General features: G+C 38.1%; 2 protein-coding genes across 8 annotated transcripts in view; one reads left to right on the top strand and one right to left on the bottom strand.

Moving 5' to 3' along the window:
- Window positions 1-9,188, bottom strand: part of PURG (purine rich element binding protein G) — a 37,145-nt gene extending 27,957 nt beyond the window's left edge. Inside the window, exons 1-3 of one of the 4 annotated variants that reach the window (XM_025421888.3) lie at window positions 9,052-9,188; window positions 7,829-8,698; window positions 5,835-5,925 (exon numbers count right to left, since the gene is read on the bottom strand). In XM_025421888.3, the coding sequence (XP_025277673.1) occupies window positions 5,835-5,925; window positions 7,829-8,692 (955 nt within the window). In that variant the 5' untranslated portion in view covers window positions 8,693-8,698; window positions 9,052-9,188. Of the gene's footprint in view, window positions 1-577; window positions 8,699-9,051 lie in introns of those variants that run through there. The other 3 variants (XR_003126027.3, XM_025421961.3, XM_025421876.3) reach the window with 3 other exon arrangements.
- Window positions 9,189-9,356: 168 nt separating this feature from the next.
- Window positions 9,357-23,491, top strand: part of WRN (WRN RecQ like helicase) — a 140,115-nt gene continuing 125,980 nt past the window's right edge. For 2 of the 4 annotated variants that reach the window (XM_025421640.3, XM_025421542.3), the window contains exon 1: window positions 9,682-9,874. In XM_025421640.3, coding sequence (XP_025277425.1) covers window positions 9,872-9,874 — 3 coding nt within the window. In that variant the 5' untranslated portion in view covers window positions 9,682-9,871. Of the gene's footprint in view, window positions 9,466-9,667; window positions 9,875-23,491 lie in introns of those variants that run through there. The other 2 variants (XM_035699760.2, XM_025421731.3) reach the window with 2 other exon arrangements.

Here is a 23,491-nt window from a genome sequence, read left to right as displayed (position 1 = left end):
ACCTTAGCTTCTAGCATGATCTTGTTCATTTTTTTAAAAAAATTATTTTACTTTTAGAGAGAGTGAGCAGGAGTGGGGAGAGAGAAAGGGAGAGAATCTTAAGCAGAGATGAGTGCAGAACCCTACACAGGGCTCGATCTCATGACCCCGAGATCATGATATAAGCCCAAATCAAGAGTTGGATGCTTAACAGATTATGGATTGAGCAACCCAGGAGCCCCTTGCTCATTTTTCATAAAAGGAAGCCATCCTACTGAAGTTCAATGGTTTGCTGAGAGGCCATCCACTGGCAAAATTAGGTCTTATTATTTTTTTCAAATGATCTTTTAAAGGTTAAATAAGTAGGGATTTAGTTTTGAGAATGTCTTATTTCTCTCATTTTGTTTGTTGATTTCATTTGTTATAGGCAAACAAAATAAGCCACTACTTTTCTCTTCTCTTACTTGTATATTTGCTACCTATAGGCAACAACCTCATCAAATCCACAACAAATAATAAATAAAATTCTGAAGAGTATGTATTATACTACAGAACCATTTTTCTCGAAGAAATATAAAATACTAAATATTACTGAATATAGGAATCTCAAAAAAATTGTCTTTAATTAGGTAAAATAAAACAAACAGGTTTATACCATCATTTTGATAAAGACAAATCCTGCAAAAGTATTTTTTCCCCAATCTTCACTTTGAGCAACTCTAACTTTTAACTACTATGAGCATTTTTCTTAGGGATTACTTTCCCTTTTCTTTATCCCCTATTATTTCCTGGGAACAATGAAAACTTTGAAAAGAGTAACATAGAAACTATATAGGGGGAAAAACCAGAAGACAGGCTCTTCCTATTCAGTCTTAGAAATAAGTCAACAACAGAAAAGAAACTGTATATTCCATTTAAATGAATATTTTCTTTATATTCACATCACAAACCTACTTCACTGTAGCAGCACTAATTTCATTATAAGTAAGTTTTTATTCACTGGTAGATGTCACTGGCCTCAATAAGAATAAGCAATTTCTCACAAAGGATGTTTGAAAGAAGATGAAGTTTGGAAAAACATAATTTACCAGAAAGTACTAACATGGGAAACTCCTTGATTAAGGATGGGAAATTCCTAATTCTTTTAGCCTAAATTTAACCAAACTCATTTCTGCAGGACAATTTACCTTCCTTTTGACCCCCTTCTTTCAATAAGAAGCCAAACAGATAAACCATTTTAAGCTTGAACAAGTAAAAATTGGAAATTTTTACCAATGTTATAGTTTCTGCCAAGGATGAGGAGTTATTCATCATTTATGCTTTAAAAATATATGTTTAAGAGGATTCTGTCTTCTAACCACCTCTCATTTTATAAACAAAATCATGCCACCAATTTTGGAGATATTATTCTAAAGCTTAAACCAATGTTTGAGTTTTTTTAGACCTTTGAACATTTTCATAAAACTTAGATACAAATCTATTAAAAAGATTCCTCCTCAATCCTCATATATTTTAAGGTATTTCTAATAGAACTGGATCTTTTACTCTGGTTGATTTGGTTTAAAACTAGATAGTATCCTTCAAGGTTCTAGAATGGGACTTTCAATTTGTCAGATATTTTTTTCTTGGCGGCTATTAGAAAAGTGACTTTAAAATCCATGCTTGATATGAATGAAAAGAGAATAATGATTTTTTTTTGGGTGGGGAGCCTTTGAAAAACTATTAAAGCATTATGCTAATGTCATTTTAAAAAAATCAATTTGTGTTTTATACTTTTCTAGCAGAGAAAGGATATAGTTTAATTTATTTGTAACCTCATAGTCCCAAAGTTTTTACTCTCTCTCCAAACCACTGTAGTACCCCTTCTGGTCCCAAGGACATTGGATGACTCTGAGTCCTTCAGTGGGGAATCCATGCTTTAAACAATCAGAACTAGTGTTAACCCCTTTGTGTAGTTTGGATTTGACTACATTGCTAAATGAATTATTTATTAATAACCTTATCATCATTAAGATAAAAGCTCATGTTAACAAATCAAGATATTTCAACAGTCGTAGCATAACTTTTCACTGTAGTCTAGTGCTCATTTGCTCTCATAATGGCAAGGTCTTTGGATAAAAATAAGGTAATATTAGCAGAATTAGTAAAACTTGACTGAAAGTGATAATTTGTTAAAGCTTTTAAATACACGTGTTTTTCATTGGAGAACATAGTTAACCTAAAATAACACTTGGTAAAATAGCTTAATATCCTGCCAGTCCTGAACCATATTACTTCAGGAAAAAGATCAATACTCTTTTGTGGGAAGGAAGATGGGAAGACAGGAAAGGCAAGGTGGTTAGGGATAGGGAAGGGAAATTAAATATTTATACATTTTAAAATTAATATATACAAAGATTTGCATTTTAAGTAAATATAAGTGGGATTCATTCAAAATTTCCTTGAGGTTCCCTTGGTGTAATAATATAGTTCAAATTAAGTGCTATGGTAACTAGATCAAGTATGGTATCTGAGTAAAAGGGAAAAAATTCACTTAAAATGACATCTAAAATTGATACTACTAGGTACAGGACAGTGTATATATTTTCACTTGTATGTTTATAAAGAATGTATGTTTATACACATATGCTTGAATATTCAGAGTAACTCTAGAAGGATACACAAGAAATGGGTAACACGTGTTATTACTTTTCCTTAACTGTAGCATTTAAATTTTGTACCATGTTTTCCCTATTCAAAAATATTGACTAAAAACCCACTACTAAAATAAATAATTTTAACAATCATGTCAAATTAAGAAAAAAAAGACTATTTTTTTTTTTTTTACATTATACAAGATAACAGCAGACTAACGCATAAATTGTTTTTTCCAAGATCCACCTACATAAATTTTGGTATGTTTACTTTTTCTGACCATAACTGTGAACTAAAAACTCAAATTTCGCACAAACTTAACTTGGGAAAAACACATTTTTCCCTGTACCTCGTTGCTACAGTACTGTGGACTACGGATTGTCTCAACAGTATGCTAACATCCTTATTTGCTTCCTCTGAGTTGTTAGCCATCAGCCACCATTTTACTATGAAATTCAAGAAATCTTTAAGGAAACTTCAGGACTTACAGAATCTTATTTGGCAGTGATAAATATTAAACCTGTATTATTCTGTTGGCATAGAACCAAATTTAACTTCTCTTTGTGGTTTACTTTAGATTTTATCCTGCCAAAGATGTTTGGTTTTTTGGTATAGACAGAGTATGTGGTGACTAAGCCAAGCCCTTACATAAAGCTTGGAATAGGATTTTATAAATAGTTCCAATGAAAGACATTTTGAAATAAGCAGGGAAAAAAAATCTCACACTTATAAAAATTATTATCAGAACACCACTTAAAAGTTCAAATTAAGTCCTAATCACTTAAATATTAAAAAACCATAAAACAAAATCTAAAGGAGTGATAGTACATACATCAACTTTCAATGGTAGCTGCTTAATAAAAATGAGTGTCTGAGGGTGTATTCCAATTTCATCCTCTTCAAATTGTGCAGCTCAGATAAATGTTTATTTTACTGAAAATATTTGCAAAATTACAATATAAATACATGAATATATTAAGATAGAATGATTATATATAATGTATTCTTATCCATATATATAAAATGAATGCAGTAAATATAGCATATTCTCAATGAATTGTTAGTACACAGTGTTTCTTAGTAAAGTACATACAACCTATTATTAAGCAACAATTATCTAGTTTTCAAATGTACATCTCAGGAAGTTTTTAGGATGAAAGGATACACTAAATCTCCCAATACCCTTTTTGGTTGGTGAACGTTAGTTCTGCAATTTTTGAAATAGTACTGTTTATTTTAGCAATGGTTCTTAGGTTCTTTGGATTTCTTAATTTGAAACTTTATTTCTTTAGTCTGGGTGTTTTCTTAATGACACCGTATCAGCCAACCATATTTTTAATGCTAACACAGTATTATGTACTGTCTTTTCATTAGTCATTGTAACACACATCAACAATGAAACAGAATTACTAAAAATTTTTTTGTCTGCACAGATTCTCAAAATTAACTTTCAGGGTATTATGGGTATTATGGGGAGTTTCAACTATAGTCTCAACTGTAATACTAATCTGGGCTAGACATAGTTTTTTATTGATTTTAGTTCTTAAGAATACAGATATGAACTCTACTTTAAAAGTGTTTGTTAAATGTATTGGGGTTTGTTTCAAAAGCATCTTCTACCCTCCTCCATTACACTGATTTAATGGAAACTTGTTATTATAGCAGTTCCAACACAAACATCTGCATGCAAGAGATCACCCTACATATTCTAACTACATAGATTGAAACACATCCCACCTGTCAAGTGGCATAAATGTACATCTTCTATATACAAAAGGTAAAGTGCATTATTAAATTAGTGAACTGACAGATTGTCTGCCTGGACCATATAGCTTTCAAATAGACAAATGTGAAATTCTTCCATTAGAACCAATTATTTCAAGAGGTTCCAACTAGCTTTTCCACCCTGTCGTTTATTTTTTGGCCATGCTCTTTAGTGCAAATAAGCTTGTGTTTGACTCAAGTTTAAGGGACATGGCAGTTTGGGGCTTTAACAAGGAAAATTATAAAATGTGGCAGAATTTTTAATACTTTTATAATACATTGCATCTTTTGCATATAAGCAACAGATTAGTGCTGCTTTCAATTGCTAGGAGCACACTGCCAACTATTATGAGGAACCCGTTTCCAAATTTCATACTATTAGCTTATATTATTACAGTTTTGAGTCTATACCACATTATACTTGGGTTATTATGTGCAAACATCATCAGTGTTTTAGAATTATACAGTGAAATAGTAATTTTGGTTACTACCTTGAATGCTCATTTTTTGACTTCTAACATCCAGTTGCCTTAAGAGTTTAATGTCTCCAAGGCAAGGATTCTATTATTTTGAAGAATACCATGTACACTTGCAGCTTCATTTATGTTACAAATGACAATAAATAAAATGTATATTGCACAGATAAAAATAGTAGCTTATTTTATAAGATACATGGCAATACATGTCCTAATACCAGAGTTTTGACTGGATCTTATTGGATTATGGCTAATGGATAATTGGGAATTTTAAGTATCAAAAAATCATAACATCATTTCATTTTTCAATGAATACAGATAAAAAAATGAAACAAAAGGACTGGCAGAAGGCTTAGTGATTCTAAAGTATATCCAGTTGCCGGTATATACGCATCTACCAATCTATAGCTTTGAGATGGTAATAGCTGTGAAGTATACATACAATGTTGAAGATTTGGCTATTTAACTAATTCTTTACTTAAATAATTAATGCAAAATTAATATTTATATACAATGAATTAAATATATTTAAGTCTGACATAGTTTTATGTATATGTATATATACACTCATGTATGTAAATATATACATACACATAAACACTCAAATCTTATCAGACTAAAAACTAAAAAAGAAATCATTTAGACTTAATGGATATAAATATTTTAGGAGGGAAGGTGTTAAGAGAGAGTATATAGTCATAGCAATAGTGATAGGAACACTCGAATACTGGGACATTCATAGCTCCAGTTTGCCAAAATCTGACAGGTTGGTAATTATTAATAGGCACTATGATGGGCAGCAATAACAATCAGTAGTACAGTAATTCAAGTGCACATCACTCCTTCATATACCAAAAACTACTTTTTATCAAGTCTACAATAGTTATTTTACAGTTAGGACTGTTTAAAGATCCTTGCTACTTTTAGAGTCTCAACACCCACCATGTGCTATTAACTCTAGTACTAACATTATCTTCTAACCTTCAGTTTTTCCGTAGTAATCCAGATGGTCCACAATTATAATGAAGTAATGAGATTCCTTCATACTACTTGAGGAAATGTGAAATACAATCTGAAAACCAATACCAGCATATATGTCTGGGTTACTGATTGCTTGTTTTTTAAATAAGGTGAGTCAGTAAAATTCTTAATTCACAAAGGTCTCTTACTGATCCTGCTTAAATATATTTGGGGATGAACTTCTGAAGAAAAAAATTATTAAAATGATTTTGAACTACTTATAGCATATAAAAGGAGAGCTACATTCTGATCTCAATCCATGCAGCCAGCTCTCATCAATGAGAGCTATATTTGGGGGTTGAAATCAGTGTCTGGCTCTTAAACATGATTATATGGACTTATTGTGTGGGAGGTGAATAAAGCCAAGATAAAAGACAGTAATTTCAATCAGAATAAAATGCAGCTCAACAGATAAAATTCCAGTCAGTTAATACAGGGTGGGTTGGTACACATATACACTATCTCCACTTATTTAAAAATTGCTTAGGTATTGTAAAATTGCTGTGGCACTTCCTGGAGAGTAATTTTTAATACAGGTAAATGGGTGAGTCTAGTGTAAAGTAAACTTTTAAGTATCATAAAGAGCACCTTGGAAAATGCCTGAATTTTCCTTTCAAATATGTTTATAACCAATCCTTAAATAATTTTTCCCAGGCTGAAAATTTGTATTCTAAATGCTTTTTAGAAAAAGAGTTTTTTTTTTTTTTTTTGGAATTAAAATACCTGTAAAAGCCAGGTTTATATTGGAAGTGTTGACATGGTTTTAAGGGTAGCAGTTGCAAAAGTGCTACTAAAATGTATTATTACAGATGTATTTTTGTATCAGTTAACTGGTGCACCAACCCCTCTGAAATAGTGCTAAAGAAACATGAAATATAACACCTTGAGTCCATGATATATTTTGGGAAAAAACCTCTCACAACCTTCAAATTAGCGCAAAAGGCTAAAACACCAAGATTTCCATAGCAAAGCCATAGGATGGAGCCTCCCACTCAACAGTGACATAAAAGTAATTCCCAAGACTCTGGAATGCCAATAAAAATACGTGGTACAGCGAATAGAGGTAAAGATGGGATCACAACTAATTTAGAAGAACCAATTAAAATTCTCCCACGGCTTTGATATGGCAACTATAAACTGCAGGGTTACCACAAAATTTGAAATTATAGAATACTATAGTAACTGTGAGATTTGATTCTTTCTTGGTCCTTTTTGATATTCAGTTATCCAAAGAATGACTAATATATTTCTATATGTACTTTTATAGAGAAATATATTTATACTATACTTGAGGTCAATTTCTGTTTCTGTGGTAACTGCCCTACAGGTAAGCTTAGCAGCTTTTAATGAAGTAGGGATGGAATACTTTTTTGGGGAAACTTGTTAAATAGAAATTCACACTTCCATATTAAGTATATGTATATTTTCTCAGGATTATGTCATAGTGCAGTGTAAATCTTAGTTATTGTATTTAGAAGGTCAGAATGTCACGTTTTGTGCTGATTTGCATACTTCAATAGTCTGGAGCAGTTGAAGCAGCTAAACTATTTAGCTCTGGGAAGGTTGGAATTCCCATAAGAATTATAATGTTCTATGTATGACATGAGAATCAGACTCCTTGAAGTATAAACTACCAGAGGTATTACTGATAACAAAGGTCCCCCCCCACCCCCGCCAAAAAAAAAAAAGAGGATAAACTTCTTCAAATGATTATGGATCAGTACTTTTAGCCAATTTATGATTTTAAATTTTGCCTGATGGAGTTCAATTTCACTCTAGTCGAGGCATTCTTGTTCTTCACCACTGGCCCTTCTGCCATCCATTCTCTTTTCTTTATGGCTGTTGCAAATTTTCCTCATCTCTTCTTCATACTTGATAAAATTCTCCCCAAACCTTGTCCAAGCTTTGAATGGAACAGTAATAGTATTACGGTAAGGTGGCCTCACCTCACTTACCTTCAGGAAAATTCCATATTTATTAGAGCCCACATCAAAGTAGAACCTTTTATTGTCCACTCTGAAAGAAGTCCCCTCTGGGAGTTCAAGTGGGTCCTCATCTCCACCTCTTCGTTCTTCTATGTCCCCTTCGCCATAGTCTTCAATGAGCTGAACCAAGGCATCTCGAAACTCAATCATTCCTTGTGCTGGGAGCACAATAGTCTGCTCTTGGCCCAAACTGTGACCAAAATAACCTATCATGCCAGTCCCTCGCATCATGGTTTGTCTAATTCTTAGGAAGCGACCCCGCTGATTTTCCTTTAGGTCTAGATAATATTTCCTATTGTCCCTTTCTATGTAGTCTGTTTTGAGGACACTATGAGGGTGCTCCTCGGACCCTACAGAGACAGGTGGGGAGGGTGCCGCGTGCTTCTGTCTCCTCCTGGAGGCTTGATCTTTGCCGTGGCCATGCTCCTGCCGGTGGCCTTTCAGGCCCAGGTGGGCGTAATGCTCGATGAAGTCCCCTAGACAGTCCTTCAGCTCCGCTGCCACAGACAGGGACAGAGTCAGTTTACTCTTTCTGATATTGTCCTGCCGGCCTCTCCCTATCCAGACTTCGGCTATCTTTAGGAACCGGCCCCGGGAGCTTTGCTTTACGTCTAGGTAAAACCTCTTTTTCTGGATGTCCACTCGTTTGGAGGCCAGCTCCTGGATTTCGGCTGCGCCCCCGGCCTGATTAGGGGTGGCTGAAGCCGCGTAGTGGGGGTAGTGGGAGTGCTGGGCCTGGGGATAGAGTCTACTCTTGCTTAGGCCAGAGCCCCCTACAGTCTTGCCGCCGCGGCCGCGGCCGCCGCCGCCTCCCCTTCGCCTGGCTCTTTCCATCTTCAGCTGCAAGTGACAAACAGACACACGGGGTGGGGTGGGGGAGGGGTGTTGAGAACAATCGCAGACGCCCCTCGGCCTGCGCTGCCCCCGCCTCCGCCTCCGCCCGGGACCCCCACACCGGGCCGCGATGCACGGCGCCCGCCGCCGCAGCGCCCGGCTCCCGCCTCTGCCGGACCGTCGGCGGCGACAGGCGGCGGCTGGCTGCTCGCGGCTCGCGGCTCGCGGCTCGCGGCTCCCGGCTCCCGGCGCCGCACCGCGCACACAGCATCCCTCCGCCGCCCCGGCCTCCCGCTCGCTGCCGGGCCGCCAGCCTCGGGCTCCGCAGCCCCGGGGTCCCCAGCCAGCAAAACACTCACATCGACACTGCCATCACCGCCGCTACCGATGCCCTTCACCACCGCCGCCGCCGCCAGCTCTCGGCCCCTCTGCTGCAGCCGCCGCAGCCGCAGCCGCTGCCCCCCGCCAGCTCCCCCGCCGCCGCCGCCGCTCGCACCGTCCCCCGCCGGAGCAGCCGGGCAGGGGCATCGCCTGCGGCGCCCGCCGCCGCCGCCCCTCCTGCGGCCGCTGCGGGGGCCGCCGCCTCTCTCCGGGCACCGGCCCGATACCCGCCGGGAGGGGAGGGGGTTGGCGGCAGGGGGCGGGCCGTGGACCCCGCCTCCTCCAGCAGAGCCGGGCGAAGGGAAGAGAAGGTCTCGCGCTCTTCCTCCGGGAGCGCCGAGACCGAAGCCCAGCTCGCGGCGGTGGAGCGTGAGTGTGAAGTGACTGGACAGGTGTGAAGATGGGAATGAGGACGGGGGTGGCGAGAGTGTTCAGACTTCTCCAGGTTCCGCCGGGATGCTGGACTCTGGCGGCCCACCCGCGTCCGCGCGGAGACTACATCCCCCGGAGTACTCTGCGGCAGCGAGAGCGTCTGCGCACGCGCGCCGCGCAGCCAGCTGGGCTTGGGGGCAGGGCTGCCTCGGAGGACGAGGACGGGGGGCGGGGCGTCCGCCTCCGGGGGCAGCTGTGCGTCGGGGCGCGGTGACGCGGCGGCGTGCGCTCCGCAGCGCGGGAATAAGGTCTGTGGAGTTTTGGGTTTGGGTTTCTAGCCTGGATACCGGGGTTCCGGGGCCTTCTCTTGTGGCGCTTCACAAGTCATCCAGCGGAAGGAGGACACCGGTTGAACTGACTCTTCTCATGGTAACGTGTCCTCTGCACGCCTGGTTCAGCTTGCTCCGGGGCCTGGGGTATCACCCGCGCTGTCTCCGACAGCGGAGGTGCTCAGTCCTGCAAAGCAGGCCTCTAGGACGTGCGCTGGGGACGGGTGTCCTCCTGCCCCTTGGCACCAGGAGCATCCGGGGGAAGGGCCCCCCACCTGCCGCTGCCTGCCCAGAGCTCCCCTCCCTCAGCCCGTGCCACCGGTTGCCTGTCGTGGGCCTTTAGGATTGTGTCCTTTGCATCCAGCCTTTACTGCTGCAGAAATGGATCCACTCCGTAATTACGCAACAGTCTGGGGAGATAATTTGTAATTTAGCAAATTAAATTGGATTTCTTCACTTTAAACCCCTTCCTTCCTTCCTTCCTTCCTTCCTTCCTTCCTTCCTTCCTTCCTTCCTTCCGGGTAGATTTGAGTATGTGAAAATACCAGTCCCTATGGTCGTGAAATCTTAGGATGCTTATTTAGGAGGCTTTAAGTCATGGTACTTCAGGTTTTGTATACTTTGGTATGTTAATTTTAGGATGATGGGACGAATAGGGCCGTTTAGATTTTGATGTCATTGAATAGTCGTCTCCTTTTATTAAGGATACAACATCCCCTCTGGGGATACAACAGGGAACAAAATGGACACAAATCTTTTTGCTTGTGGAGAAGAGACCAACAAGAGGTCAGATGCCCAGTATGTCAGAAGGTGAAATGCCTTTGAAGAATAATAAAAAAAAAGAGGAATGATAAGTGTGGGTGGGAGAAGGGAGCTGCAAATTTACAACAGCTTGTCAGGGCAGGCCTCACTGAAGAGAGAACTTTTGAGTAAAGAGTTGAAGGAAATGAGAGAGCTAGGTCTGTAGCTGTCTGGGGCAAAGGCCCTGAGGAAGCCTGTTGGTGTGAGATAATAGTTGTCTAAGAATTGTAGGAGATAAAATCAGACAGGAAAGAGCAGGGGACAGATAGTGTAGGACCTCGTAGGATATTTTGAAAATTTGGGTTTTCAGTCTGAGGGAAATGGGAAACTATTGGAGAGTTTTGTCGGGAAACACCATCATCTGAATGATTTTTTTTTTAAAAGTGGTAAAATATATATAACAAAATGTGCCAATATCACAGTTTTCAAGTATACAATTTAGTGACATTAATTACACTTCCTATGTTGCACATTTTTAAAACTTTTTAAACTTTCTGCCAAACAAATTCTAACTAACTGGTTAATTAAGCAATAACTTCCCGTTGCCCCCTCTGCCTAGCCCCTGGTAACCACTAATATAATCTCTCTTTATGAATTTGCTCATTCTGGAATCATAATATTTGGGCTCTTAAAATTTATTTTTATTTTCAATTTTTTTTTTAATATTTGTGGTTTTGCATCTGGGTTATTTCACTTAGCATAATGCTTTCAAGGTTCATCCACGTTGTATCATGTATCAGTTTCTTTTTACGGTTTAATAATATTTCATTGTGTGATTAAGCTATGTTTTATCTATTCATCTGTTGATGGACTCTTGGATTTTTTTCCTCCCACTTTTGACTATTGTGAATAATATTGCAATGATCATTGGCTTACAAATATCTGCTTGATTTGTTTTATTTTTATTTTTATTTTTATTTACTTATGATAGTCACACAGAGAATGAGAGAGAGGCAGAGACATAGGCAGAGGGAGAAGCAGGCTCCATGCACCAGGAGCCTGACGTGGGACTCGATCCCGGGTCTCCAGGATCGTGCCCTGGGCCAAAGGCAGGCGCTAAACCGCTGCGCCACCCAGGGATCCCCAAATATCTGCTTGAGTTCCTGTTTTCAGTTCTTTTGGGTCTATATCTCGGCGGGTACTTGCTGGATCACATGATAATTCTGTTTAGTTTGTTGAGGAACTAACTGCTTCTCTACATTGGTAATACCTTTTTTTTTTTTTTTTACCTTCAGCCAGTGATGTTGCAAGAATTCCAATTTCTCCATATCTTCAAATAATTTTTCCTTTCTTTCTTTCTTCTTTTCTTTCTTTCTTCCTGTTTTTTTTTTTTTAGATTTTATTTATTTGACAGAGAGAGCACAAGCTGGGTGGGGTGCAGAGGGACAGGGAGAAGCAGACTCCCTGCTGAATGGGGAGCCCAACTCGGGGCTTGATATCAGGACCCTGGGATCATGACCTGAGCAGAAGGTACATGCCAGACAGAGCCACCCAGGCGACCCTCCTCTTTCTTCCAGTCTTTTTTTATTTTATATTTTCTAAATAGCCATCCTAGGTGGTGATGTGAACTAATATCTTGTTATGGTTTTGCTTTGCATTTCCTTAGTGACTAATGATGTTGAGTATCTTTTCATGTGCTTTTTAGCCATTGGTATATCTTCTTTGGAGAAATGTCTGTTCAAGTCCATTGCCCATTTTTAAATGGAGTTGTTTATCTCTTTGTAATTGAATTGTAGGAGATCTTTTTTTTTTTCCCAAAGATTTTATTTATTCATGAGAGACACACAGAGAGAGGCAGAGACACAGGCAGAGGGAGAAGCAGGGTGGGTCACTGTGGGGAGCCCTATGCGGGACTCCCTGGGATCACCACTTGACCACTGAGCCACTCAGATGTCCCTGAATGCTTTTTACTTATTTACTTTTCATGTCTAATTTCTCTGGCCAGAATTTTCAATACAGTGTTGAATAGCAGTGGTGAAAGTGATTATCTCTGTCTTTTTAAAAATAATTCTTTTTAAAATCGAAGGATAGTTGACATGAAAGTTAAATTGGTTTCAGTTGTATAGCATAGTGATTCAACAGTCATATGCATTATGAAATGCTCACTATTCTTGTCTTGCTCTTGATCTTAGGGTGAAAACTTCAGTCTTTCACCATCGAATATATTAGCTGTGGATTTTTTATGAATGCCCTTTATCGTGTTAAGGAAGTTCCTTTCACTCCTAGTTTTCTGAGTCTTTTTTTTATCATGGAAGAGTGTTGGATTTTTCATATGCCCTCCTGTGTCAATTGAGATGATTATGTGATATTTTTCTTTCGTTCTATTAAAGTGATACATTGCATTGATTTTCTTATGGTGAACCACTCTTGCATTCCAGGGATAAATCTCACCTGGTTATGGTATATAATCCTTTAAATTGAATTATCTTTTAACAGAATCATTTTGGCTACTATTTTGGGATTAGACTGTAGAAGCATGGAGGTAAGGAGTAATATGGCTCGAACCAAGAGTTTAGCTGCTGAGGTGATGAGAGAAGGTCGATTTCAGCTTTATTTTAAAGGTAAAATTTTTGCTGATCTGATGTGAAGTGTGAAAGAAAGAGTCAAGGATGACTAAGGTTTTTGACTTGAGTAATCAGAAAGATGAAGGTGCTCTTGCTGAGAACTGTAATTTATAGAAGGAGCAGTTTGGGGAACTTTTTATACATATTGACTATGATATGCCTTTTGGAAATTAACTCTTTAGTAAGTAATTGGATATACAAGTTTGAAGTTCAAAGGAGTGGCTTAGGCTGCTTATATATTGCTGCTATAGATTATTTTAAAGCCATCAGACTATGATTTTCAAAGAAGTGAATGTAAAGAATAGAGAATGAAAAGGTCTTCGACCTAAATTTAGAATGCTATGATGTTTAGAGATTGGGGAAATAAGGAAGGATCAGCAAAAGGTACTGAGAAGGAATTCTTACTGATGTAGGTAGAGAATCAAGAATCGTCAATAGAAGCTTTTTTTAAAAAAATATTTTTAGTCTATTTGAAAAAGAGAGTGAGCGAGAGAGAGCGAGAGCATGCATGCACATGAAAATGAGTACAGGGAGGAGCAGAGGGAGGAGCAGAGGGAGAAGCAGACTCCCTGCTGAGCAGGTGGCCAGTTGTGGGGCTTGAACCCAGGACCTTGAGATCACACCCTGAGCCCAAGGCAGCCACTTAAGTGACTGAGCCATCCGGGCACCAGTCACAGAAGCTTAATGAAGTGTTTCAAGAAGGTGAATGTGACTAATTGTGTTATGTTGCTGGTGTATTGAGCTAGGTGAGGACTGAGAATTGACTGTAGGATTTGGCAAGTTGAAAGTCATTGGTTCCTTGGTAAGAGCCTTTTTGGTGGGGTGGAGCATTTAAGAGACAATGGAATGGACGGAAATCCAGACACTAGTATAGATGACTCTTGAGAATGGAGCAGTTAGCCAAGAGTATTTTTTTAAGTTGGAAGACATTGCAGTGTGTGTATATACTGATGATGGGACTTTGGGACTTTTCTGGGAGACCGGTAGAGAGGTGATGCAGGAGAATGGTGAAAAATGCCCCTGAGTATGGAATCTAGCGCACATATGGAGGGGCTGGATTTTGGAGCACAGTTAGCACACAGGGATATATATATGTGTGTATATGTGTACCTATTCTGATACCTATTTCGATATTGATATCAATGTATATATATATTTCTCAGGCTCCTTAGTAACATGGGCCAGTTCCCAATTCCTTATTGTGAGAGATATATACTATAATATATATATGAATCTATATATTATATATCATTATCTATATTATATACATATATACACACACAAACACATACATGTAATCTGCCATTGGCAAACTGGAGACAGGAGAGCTGAGGGCATAGTTCCAGTCCAGCTCTGAAGCCTGACAACCAGGAGAGCTAATGTTATATGTTTATTCCATGTCTGAGTCTGAAGACAGAAGACTAATGACAGATTGAATACAGTCAAGCAGAGAGAGGGAATTTTTTCTTCCTCAGCCTTTTTGTTCTATTTAGGCCTTCAACAGGTTGGACGAGGCTCACCTACATCCGGAAGAGCAATCTCCTGTACTCAAATCTACTAATTTAAATGCTCATCTTATTGAGAAACACCCTGACAGACATGCCCAGAATAATGTTTAATTAAAACCCTGGGCACAGATTGGCACAATAAAATTAACTGTCAAGGTAGTGTATATGGGCATAGATAAAATTATGTGAATAAACTACAGGGTAGGGACTTATGGAAGCAAGGTGGTCAGCTGAGAGTGAGTACGGGGGAGAAGGTTGATAGGTTTAAATAAAGAGGAAGACATATGAAGGGGAAGATAGTAAATAGGTAAGTGAAAAGCTGTACAATTGCTAGGAAGATGGAGGATCCACTTCAAGTGGGTAGTCATAAATTTAAGGTGAGACCGGGCAACATGGTTGTGTTTTTCATTTGCTGCATTCATTTAGCTGCAGCAGTACAGGCACAGAGTAGGCAGATCATTTTTTAAATTCAGGCAGGGTTAGAGTTTTGACAGGAGAGAAAAAGCCAGAGATGGGCAGTGAAGGTAGGGGAGTATGAAAGGAAGTGGTTGGTGCACTTTGATGGCTCAGTTGGTTAAGCGTCTGCCTTTGGCTCAGGTCATGACCCTGGAGTCCTGGGATCAAGCCCCTCTCACCCCTTCCACCCTGCCAGGCTCCCTTGCTCAGTAGGGAGCCTGCTTTTCTTCTCCCTCTGCTTGCGCACTCTCTCTGTCAAATAAATAAATAAAAAAAAAGAAAGTAGTTATAATTTTGCAATTTAAATTGGTCAAGGAGTAAGTAAGGACTACTTGGTGGTGAGGAGAGTGAAAATGTAGTAGGACTATTGGATTATAGGTCTTAGTTGGGTCAAAGGATTGTTTGAATTGAGTTTCTAGAGGGAACGAACCTGAAAAATAGGAGATACTGATTGGAGAATCAGATGCTTGCAATTGAGATTATGGAAGGATTCAGTCATTGGTAGTGACATGACATCCCCATGTGAACAAATGACTGAAGCAGGGTGTAGGCAAGATAATTAGCTTGTCAGAAAACTGAGAGACACTATCTTTGGAAATTTTGCACAAAGGTTGTAAGCCTTTGGACAAGTAGAAGGGGAAAAAAAGTAGGATATAGATAAAAATGGTCATTATACTGATGCTGATGGTGTTGATAATGGTCCATTAACATGCAGCTCAGATATCACCAACTTGATTTATATCCAATACTGAAAAGTTAGATAATGAGTTACATATGGTTATGTTGTAACTCATAGTCAACCCATAAGCCCTTCTGGACTTCTGTTCCTTGACCCAAGTGTTCTTATTACAGTGACAGGTGACATATGGCATCTTTTCTTAGTTGTCAGTTTGAAATCTTTCACCAAAGGCTTATTATAGTGCAGCTTCTGTAGAAATTTTTCTTTGCTTTCTGTGTAGTCTTTGGCTTGTCTTTTCTCTCGGGGTTGTGAATAATTTATTGGTGAGAAGGCAGGCAGAGAAGTAGGAGTATTCCGTGACTTAGTAATTTCATATCTAGGAATCTATTCTAAAGAAATAATAATATGAATTCCTAAAAATAGAGTATTCATTGACCATGATTTGTGATAAAATGTATAAGCAACCTGTCATCAATAGGGAATAGTTAGATAAATTATGGTAGATAAAGAAAATGGAATTCTACATAGTCTTTAAAAAATCAGTTCAAGAAGTAGTTTTAGGTATTACTTATTCCATCCTGTCAACACGAATGTTTTGATTACAACTGTTGAGAAACCCAAGTCAAACTGGCTTTAGTGAAAAAAGTTTAGTTTTTTAGCCTATTTAATTGATATACCATGAGATATAGTGGCCTGCAAGCAAGTTCAGTCAGGGCCCTATGCTTGACCCTCTCTGCCATGAAGAGGCATGAAAGTACTTTACCTTCAGGGTGATTTCTTGTAGAGTTTTAAGATGGCCATGTGCATCCACCATGGTAATATATTTCTTCCTTCATATCTAGCTGCAGCAAAAGCATCCCCTCCCCTCCCATACCGCAGGAAGAGAATCCTGAGGTCCACTTTGGATCTAATAGTTATGGACAAGGGATAGAGGCCAAAGAACTGAGACCTAGGTTATAGTTTCTGCCCCTGAGTCAGTTGTGTGGCAGATGGAATGGGATTTCCTCACTGACCTTAAAACAGTTGGGTTTTATTCTTGGTACTGGTGATGAGGTCATTCCCATCGAAAAAGCTTTGCTGTTATACTTTGGAGGGTGGTGGGGAGGGCTAAATGGATTTTTTACCTTCTTTCCTAGTATTAAGGTAATCAGCCTATTTTTGCTCCTCTCATTCTTGATTTTACTAAAACAATGAGAATTTGTTTATCCTCAGGATCCCAAATTGGAAAAATAAAATCACAGTTGATTTCATTATTTACAGAGGCTCTTTTACTCTCAGATTGCAAGAGGTAGACTGGAGGGAGGGAGGAAGAGAGGGAGTCAGGAAAGGAGTGAGGGAAGGAAGGAAGGGTGGGAGAGAGAGAGATATGCTTGTTGAGAAACAAACTATAGAATGTTAACTCTCCTTCACATACCTGATTTCAATTCCATTCTTTTCCCTGTAAGGGGGCCCTATTAACTGATATGTATCCTCCTCGATTGTTCTTTGCATTTATATATACACAAAATTTCATTTTGTATTTTAAAATTTAAAAGGTAACTACTATTGACACTTAGTTTTTCCTGTTTCACTTAGCACAAGTTATAGAACTTGTCATCTGAATACATGTAGTTCTATTTTATTTTCTTACTAACTGCTTATTATGCCATTATGGTTATGTCATTGTTTATTTAACTGTTAATTCACCCTACTAATTGCTTCTAGTATTTTTGCTCTTACAGGTAGATAAAATGAACATCCTTTGCATGCATCTTGGTGCATGTGTGCATGTATTTCCATAGGATAGATACCATTGCTGACTTGAAGGATATGCAGTTTAAAATGTTGATAACTTCCATGAAATGTCTTTGAAAATAGTAAGCCCATTTTCTCTTCTCTTGCAAATATATTATATATGATTAATTTTTAAAATTTTTTGCTGATAATGGTATATCAGAATTATAGACAGTTTTGTTGGCCTTATTATTGAATACTTTGTTCTTTCTAAAAGATGAGACATGAAAAAAAAAAGATGAGACATGCCTTTTTTATCATATGTCACATTTCTGTATTTACATGGATCTGTTTCTGGACATGACATATTTCATTCCATTGATTTATATCTCTTTGTATACCAATTCCATGCACTTTTAATTACCGTTCTTTTATACCATTTCATATTTAGAGGGAGCTTCCCCTTATTGGTCGTATTTTTCAAAAAAAATTTACTACTTTTGGGATCCCTGGGTGGCGCAGCGGTTTGGCGCCTGCCTTTGGCCCGGGGCGCGATCCTGGAGGCCTGGGATCGAATCCCACGTTGGGCTCCCGGTGCATGGAGCCTGCTTCTCCCTCTGCCTGTGTCTCTGCCTGTCTCTCTCTGTGTAACTATCATGAATAAATAAATAAAATCTTTAAAAAAAAAAATTTACTACTTTTGAGCATTTTCTCTTCCTAGAGAACTCCAATATAAACTTGTATGATTTGATGAAAATCCTGCTGACATTTTTTCTTGGTATTGCTTCTTGGGTGTATTGATGTAATTAATATAATTTTGAGACTAACCATCCAGGTACTCAGTGTGTTGTATCTAGCCTTTTTTGGACATCTTAGTAAACTTTTCTAGTTGTCTTTAAAATGGGTCTCATATATTTTATGTTAAGTTTTTTTCCTGGTAGGTTGTCATTTTTGCTGTTACTGAGTTCAGGTATAAATTATATTTTCTAGTTGGTTCTTGCTTGTATATAAAAAAGTACTTAATTTGGGTATGCTTATTGGTCTTAATACTTATCTGGTCATTCAGAGTATTTATCCCTTTTATTTATATTAATTAATTAATTAATTAATTTATTTATTTTTAAAGATTTTATTTATTTACTAGTGAGAGGCACAGAGAGAGAGAGAGAGAGAGCACGCGCGCGCGCAGCAGAGACACAGGCAGAGGGAGAGGCAGGCCCCACGCAGGGAGCGATCCCAGGTCTCCAGGGATCTCCAGCCCATGCCTTGGGCTGAAGGCGGTGCTAAATCGCTGAGTCACCCGGGCTGCCCTATTTATTCCTTTTAATCAAATAGGTAAATTACCTGCCCCCAAATACTGGGGAAAAATTATTTATTTTAGGAGACTTTCGTTGCTTTTTTTTTTTTTTTAAGTAGGCTCCATGTCTAACATGGGGCTCAAACTCACAACCCCGCGATCAAGAGTTGTATACTCTATTGACTGAGCCAGCCACATGTCCAGAGACTTTAGCTTTTTGGTAAAAGTTAACCTTATCTCTTGTAAAAGCTGGTTAGTAATAGTAGTCTGCCTCTTTTAAAGGTGATTTTCTTTCTTTTTTTGATAAAATGCTTAATATTATGAGAGAGTTAAGAAAGAGGATGGTTTTTGAATGATTTCTTCATGGGAAAATAAGTAATTAGAGTAATTTCACATTCTCCCAAAAATAAGTGAAACCAGTGACCTTCTCTCCTGAGCCTATTTCAAACCTTTGTTTCTTTCTGACTTTCATGTTCTTATCTTTGTATTTTATGATCTCTTCCATCTTTAGTCTAATAGGCTAGTTTTTCAGAGAAGGGCAGAGAGCTACCATCTCTTCAGGCTCTTTGAAGCCGAGAAGATAGTGGGATGGGATCTTCCTAATCTGTAGTAGCAATAATAGAAGCCATTGGAAAAAAATACCAAAGCTTTGTTGCTTCTCCTAGAAATTTTGACATACAGCATGAGACATGACCTGCTGGTACCTGATATACTTTTGCTCTTCATGGGTGGCTCAGTCAGTTAAGCATCCAGCTCTTGGTTTTGGCTCAGGTCATAATCTCATGGGTAGTAAGATTAAGCCCCAGGTTGGGTTCTGTGCTCAGCAGGGAGTCACCTTGAAGATTCTCTCCCTCTGCCCTTCCCCCATCTCTCATAAATAAATAAATAAATAAATAAATAAATAAATAAATAAATAAATAATTAAATATTTTTAAAAATGAAGGCACTGAAGTACTGTACTGTAGAAAGACAATTCGACTGGAAGATAACTTTTGCCTTCTAGGAGTTGTATAATCACAAAGTTGCTGATTTTTCCTTTTATTCATTTTGTGTAAACTCACCCTGTCTTAAGAGGTAAAGTTTTAATGAAAGATTTGCAATGGGTAAACTTAGGTTGCTTTCAGAATTGTATATTAATTTCCCAATTCCTTTGTTACCCAGACTCCATTTTTTTTCTCATTCTTCCTCCCACACTTACTGGTCTTGTAAAATTTATGCATTTTGACAGGCCCTGGGTGACTCAGGTAAGCATCTGACTTGATTTTGGCTCAGGTCATGATCTCGGGGTTGTGGGGTCCAGCCCCATATTGGGCTCTACCTTGGGTTTGGAGCCTCCTTGGGATTCTCTCTCTCTCTCTTTCTCCCCTTCTCCCCTTTCTTTCTTCCTTTCTCCCTCTCCAAAAAAAAAAAAAAAAAAAAAAAGAAAAGAAAAAAAATAAAATAAAATTTATGCATTTTTCCTTCCGTGAGGCAGTGCTACATTTCAACCCAGTGCAGAGCTTTGTGTCCTAAAGTTAAATATTACTCTCCTTTAGTTGTTACAAGTGTTTGTCAAATTGCTGTTTGTTGGTAATTTTGATTCTTACTCTTGATTTTAAAAGGTTTTGAAACCCTATATATGAAGTTATGAAACTTTTGTTATTGTATACTTTGTGTGGCGATTTTATCTTTATAGTTTATTTAAGATAAGGGATTAAATAAAAGGATTAATGACATAAATTTATTTTCAGTTATATTTGTGTATTATAACTCAGGCACAGAAAACTTCTTTCAAACAGGCTTAAAAAATAAGGAAATTTATTAGTAAATTGTAACTTGAAGACTGAGCAGGGCTGACTAATAGACTGGTTTTGTCCATTGACTATGGCTCCATTCCCATCTTTGCCTTCTGTGTATTGGCTTTGTTTTTAAGTTGGCTTTCTCTGACTTCCATTATAGTGGCAAAATGGGTGTAGAAGGCCCAGGCTTCTCAAATAGAGGGCATCTCTTCAGGTTGCTTTCTTACCAGTGCAAGACAGTATTATTTTCAGGAACCCTCCTTTTGTGTCTCATGGGACAAATTAAGTTATGTATTTTAGGGGCAATTGGCTGGCTGAGTCAGAAGAGTGTGCAACTCTTGTTCTTAGGGTTGCGAGTTTAGGTCCCACATTGGGTGTGTAGATAACTTAAAAAAGTTGTATATTGGGCAGCCCGAGTGGCTCAGTGGTTTAGTGCCGCCTTCAGCCCAGGGCGTGATCCTGGAGTCACAGGATCGAGTCCCACGTCTGGCTCCCTGCATAGAGCGTGCTTCTCCCTCTGCCTGTGTCTCTGCCTCTCTCCGCCCCCCCCCCCCCCCCCCGCCCCGTGTCTCTCATGAATAAATAAATAGAATCTTAAAAAGTTGTGTATTTTATTCTTAAACCAAATTTCGGGGAATGCCTTGAGATTAACCTGAGTTTCTGAATCATCACTGTGGCAAAAGGAATGGGATTACTTTTAGATCACTTAGGTTTACTGTGGGAGCTGGGAGTGAGGGCTGCTTTCCTGAAGAATGCTGCCTTTGTGGGTAAATAACTGGTCTGTTCTAAATTAAATTTATGGTACCATAAAAAAAGGGTGTAGGGTGAAATAGATGGTGGGTAGGCAACCATCAATGTATACTTGATAATGAGTTCTGTAAAATTTCATCTCAGACCATGTGAAGTAACAGTAATAAATATAAAAGGAAAAAATAGGACGCCTAAGCAAGTTTTAAATTGACTTACTTGAAAACTTTCTCCGCAGTTTCCTAGTTTATAATGGTTGATTTCAGCTGACTGGCTGTAGCTACTTACGGAACAGTGGGAATTCATTAAAAATAATGAATTATTCAGTTTGATAGTGAAATTCAGTTATAAAGGACTTCACTGAGCTGTGGATTCAGTTCAGGTCAAGTTGTGTTCCTGGTTTATGGGCAGTGCGGCTTCTCACAATGACACAGCATACAGAGAAGCTTTTATCTTTTTCCCCTGTTGCTAGCATTTTAATGGCATTTTATTATATTTATTTGGTTTCATTTATACTTTATTTCAATTGACTGTATTAACACAAATTTTTATTTATACTTTATTAATATCAATCATATGTAATATTTGACAATTATGAAAATTTGGTAGATATCTATAACAAAGGAATAAGCCTCTAAAAAAAATCATCCTATTACTTTAAAAAGTTGAAGTGATTTACTATAGCCAAACCAAATAGATGGCTTTATTTAGTTTTTCTAGTTTGCTTACCTGTGTTATTTGGGAGGAAATTAAGATTACCAGAAACCTAGCAATAGATTAATGAAAGTCTTGACAGCCTCTTTAATTAGGGATTTAATGAGGGCTTTGTCATGGATTCTTTGATTTTTCTTTTTCTCTATCCTCCTATTCCTATTAGTACATTGAAAAGTACAAAGAAAAAAAAAAAGAAAAGTAGAAAGAGTTCTCAAAAACAATATAGAAGAATACCTTATAAATTATATCTTCTACAATAAATTAATGATTGGGTATATTTGTAGATGTGTGTGTGTATAAACCAGTTGCTAGTAAAAAAATGAAGTGGTTGCTAGTATATTGGTAAGTATAGATAAACTCAAAAAGTGAGATTACATTTTCAGAAAATATGTAGTATAATAAATTAAAAGAAATCAAGCCCAGAATTTAAAAAATTACAGTTGGTATACTGTAAATGTATTTTCTTTTTTAAAATAATTTTCGTAATAAGAGTTTGTTTTTCCTAGCTTACTTCATACATATAACATAGAAAATACTTTGTAATTGTTTATAAAATCAGTAAGACTTCCCATCAGCAGTCGGCTATTAGTTAAATTTCAGAGGAGTCAAAAATTATATGTGGATTTTTGACTCTGTGGTGGGTTGGTGCTCATAACCCCCATTTTGTTCCAGAGTCAACTGTATATATGTTTGAAATATTCACCATGATAAGTTAGGTACCATCTGTTGCCATACAAAGTTGTTGTAATTAACTATATTCCCTGTGCTGTACTTTTCATCCTTATCACTTATTTTATAACTGAAGTTTGTACCTCTTAATCCCCATTATCTGTTTCAGCTGATCCTGAACCCCCCTCCATTCTGGCAACCACCATTTTGTTTTTTGTATTTATGAGTCTTGCTTCAGTTTTGTTTGTTCATTTGTTTCTCAGATTCCACATATAAATCAAATCATATGGGATTTGTCTTTTTCTGGCTTATTTCACTTAGCAAAATATCTTCCACAGCTATCCATATTGTTGCAAATGGCAAGATTTCATTCTCTTTCTTTATGGCTGGTAGTATTCTATTGTATATTATATCTTCTTTATCTGCTCACCCATAGGTGGACGTTTATTTTTATTTTTATTTTTATTTTTATTTTTATTTTTAGGTGGACGTTTAGATTGCTTCCCTATTTTGTCTGTTGTATATAACGCTGCAATAAGAATAGGGGTACATCCTTTTTAATTAGTGTTTTCATTTCTTTGGGTAAGTACCCAGCAGTGAAATTAATGGATTGTTTGGTATTCCTATTTTTAATTTTTTGAGGAACTCTGTACTGTTTTCCATAGTGGCTATACCAGTTTACATTCCCACCAACCATGCACAAGGGTTCTGTTTTCTCCATATCCTCACTAGCATTTGTTTTTCCTTGTCTTTTTGATAATAGCCATTCTGACATATGTAAGGTGATATTT

This window comes from Canis lupus, chromosome 16 (assembly GCF_003254725.2).
Source record: "Canis lupus dingo isolate Sandy chromosome 16, ASM325472v2, whole genome shotgun sequence".
NCBI lineage: Eukaryota > Metazoa > Chordata > Mammalia > Carnivora > Canidae > Canis > Canis lupus.
The sequence above is the reverse complement of the archived record's forward strand: the minus strand, read 5'-3'. Positions and strand labels throughout refer to the sequence as shown.